At 47.4% G+C, this 2,005-nt stretch overlaps 1 protein-coding gene across 1 annotated transcript in view; it reads right to left on the bottom strand.

Moving 5' to 3' along the window:
• Positions 1-2,005, bottom strand: part of CERS4 (ceramide synthase 4) — a 65,486-nt gene that overhangs the window by 37,805 nt on the left and 25,676 nt on the right. The window contains exon 2 of the mRNA XM_019513194.1: positions 865-982. Within this exon, the coding sequence (XP_019368739.1) occupies positions 865-982 (118 nt within the window). The remainder of the gene's footprint in view (positions 1-864; positions 983-2,005) is intronic.

Here is a 2,005-nt window from a genome sequence, read left to right as displayed (position 1 = left end):
TTTCCCAGTGGAGAAGAATATCAGGGTGTTGCTGATAGACCGAGAGAGCACAGTATAGATATCCTGCATAGCATCTAATTGCTGTAGGCATTGTTATTAGATCCTCACTTTCATCAGATCTTCATTCACTGCTATGCAGAGGACTAGTTCTCAGCCTTTGGATAACAATCATGCCTCAGCATCCTCTGCTCATTTCTCTTAGAAAATTAGGCACCATTTTGTTTTTTTTAAAGTTCCTGATGCCCCTTGTTGTGTGTGAGATGTTACCCAGGACCCTGATTTCTAACATGTAGCAGGAAGACTAATCCCAAATTCAAAAATTTCACAGAAAAGAGTAATGAACCACTGGAGAATTGTTGCTATCAAGCAGGCTGCGTAGGCTAGGTCACAATAACTGGTAGCATGTAGTGTCTAATGGATTCTCGCCTGTCACAGATTGAGTGCATGATTTGACAAGAAATGTATAGAGAGACCATGTGGAAAACAGATGCAAAAAGAGTTAACACTTGCCATGTGCAAGGGACATTTGTCTTTTGGGCTCCTTAACTGCCATGAGAACCAGCTATCAAATGCATCAGTACCAACACAGTGGCCTCACATGTGCACAAAAATAGGATTCACTTCTGGTGACATTTGTGGTGGTGCTGGGCCTCCCAAGCTCCTGCTGATGTCAGGAGAACAGTATGTGCTCTGCTCTGCTGGGTATAAACTTGCATCTCTAAAGCCAAATGGAGCTACCAAACTTTAGACTTGCAAACTTAGGCTAGAAAGTTTAACTCAATTGAATTCTAGCTTTATAGTGATTAAGAGGATCCCAGAGGGGAAGGCCAAAAGTGTGTTAAGGAAATGGAAAAAAGGACTCACCTCTTTTGGGTTCTTGCTATGGGTAGTGTAGAATGTATCCAGTACAGGATTGGGCAGAGCTTTCACTCTCATCTTGTCCCTTAAACCCAGCTTTTTGCTCAGGGGCAGGGCTATGAATCTACAAGAGAAAAGAACAGGGTGCAGTCAAATGAGGGGTGAGTCCAAAGCTGAATCAACATCATTATCATTGTTGCTTTACAAAGCCCACAAATGTGGTAATGGCTTAAAGGTAGGTAGAAATCAGGGCTTCTTCACCAATAAGGATATGATCCAAACAGAGGGTATAGCAAGTAGATAGTACAGGGATGGAGATTGCAGGTCAAGAGTCATGTAAAAAAAATGTCAAACCTTGTCCTCACCTACCTTGCACTCAGTGTATTCAGTTACAAAAGTGCAAGCGTCTAAAAGTGAATATTTTACACTCACTTTTAGACACTTGCACTTTTGTAACTGCAGGTGCCATAGGGGAGCTAGCGAGGGACTCACCTGACTGGGAGAGGCTCAGGCTGGAGCCAGATTAGCTGAGCGGTGCAGGCTCTGGGTTTGTGTCTCCTCAGCAGCCAAGAAGTGAGGATCTCTTGGCTGCAGTGCTCCTGAAGGGACTGAGTATTGCGGGACAGCCCTGCAGGTCTGGGAACTGAGGCAAGCCCCGGGGCTAAGAAAGACTGGGTTTGCAGGTGAGTGGCCTTCATGTCAAACCCATGGAGAGGAGAGGCATCTGCCAAAGGGCGGCCACATCTCTTGTTTATTTGAGTTAGCTCAGTGGTTTAGCCTTAAGCCCTGCTCAGGCAGGCTGAAGGCCTGTTTAGAGGACTGGTAACCCAGGAGCCTCAGACTGAGACCGTCTCCAGCGAGGAGCCCAGGAGTCTAGAAAAAGGCTGGTATCCAAGCCCAAAGGTTCAAGAGCCCAGGGAAAGGTGGAGCTGGACCAGAGGGTACATGAGCCCAGAGCAGGCCAAGCCAAACTAGAGGGACTGAGAGCCCAGAGGAGGGGATGCATACAGGACCGAGGGTCTGACAGTGTTGATGGAGACTGAGTAACGAAGCGGGGGGTCCAGGGGCCCAAAAGGGGTCAAGTGTATAAAGAGAAAGATCAAAGTGAACTTCCACGGGGGACGCGGGGGGGGGGGGGGGGGGGGAA

This window comes from Gavialis gangeticus, unplaced genomic scaffold, assembly GCF_001723915.1.
Source record: "Gavialis gangeticus isolate Ggan-Ray unplaced genomic scaffold, GavGan_comp1, whole genome shotgun sequence".
Lineage (NCBI taxonomy): Eukaryota > Metazoa > Chordata > Crocodylia > Gavialidae > Gavialis > Gavialis gangeticus.
The sequence above is the reverse complement of the archived record's forward strand: the minus strand, read 5'-3'. Positions and strand labels throughout refer to the sequence as shown.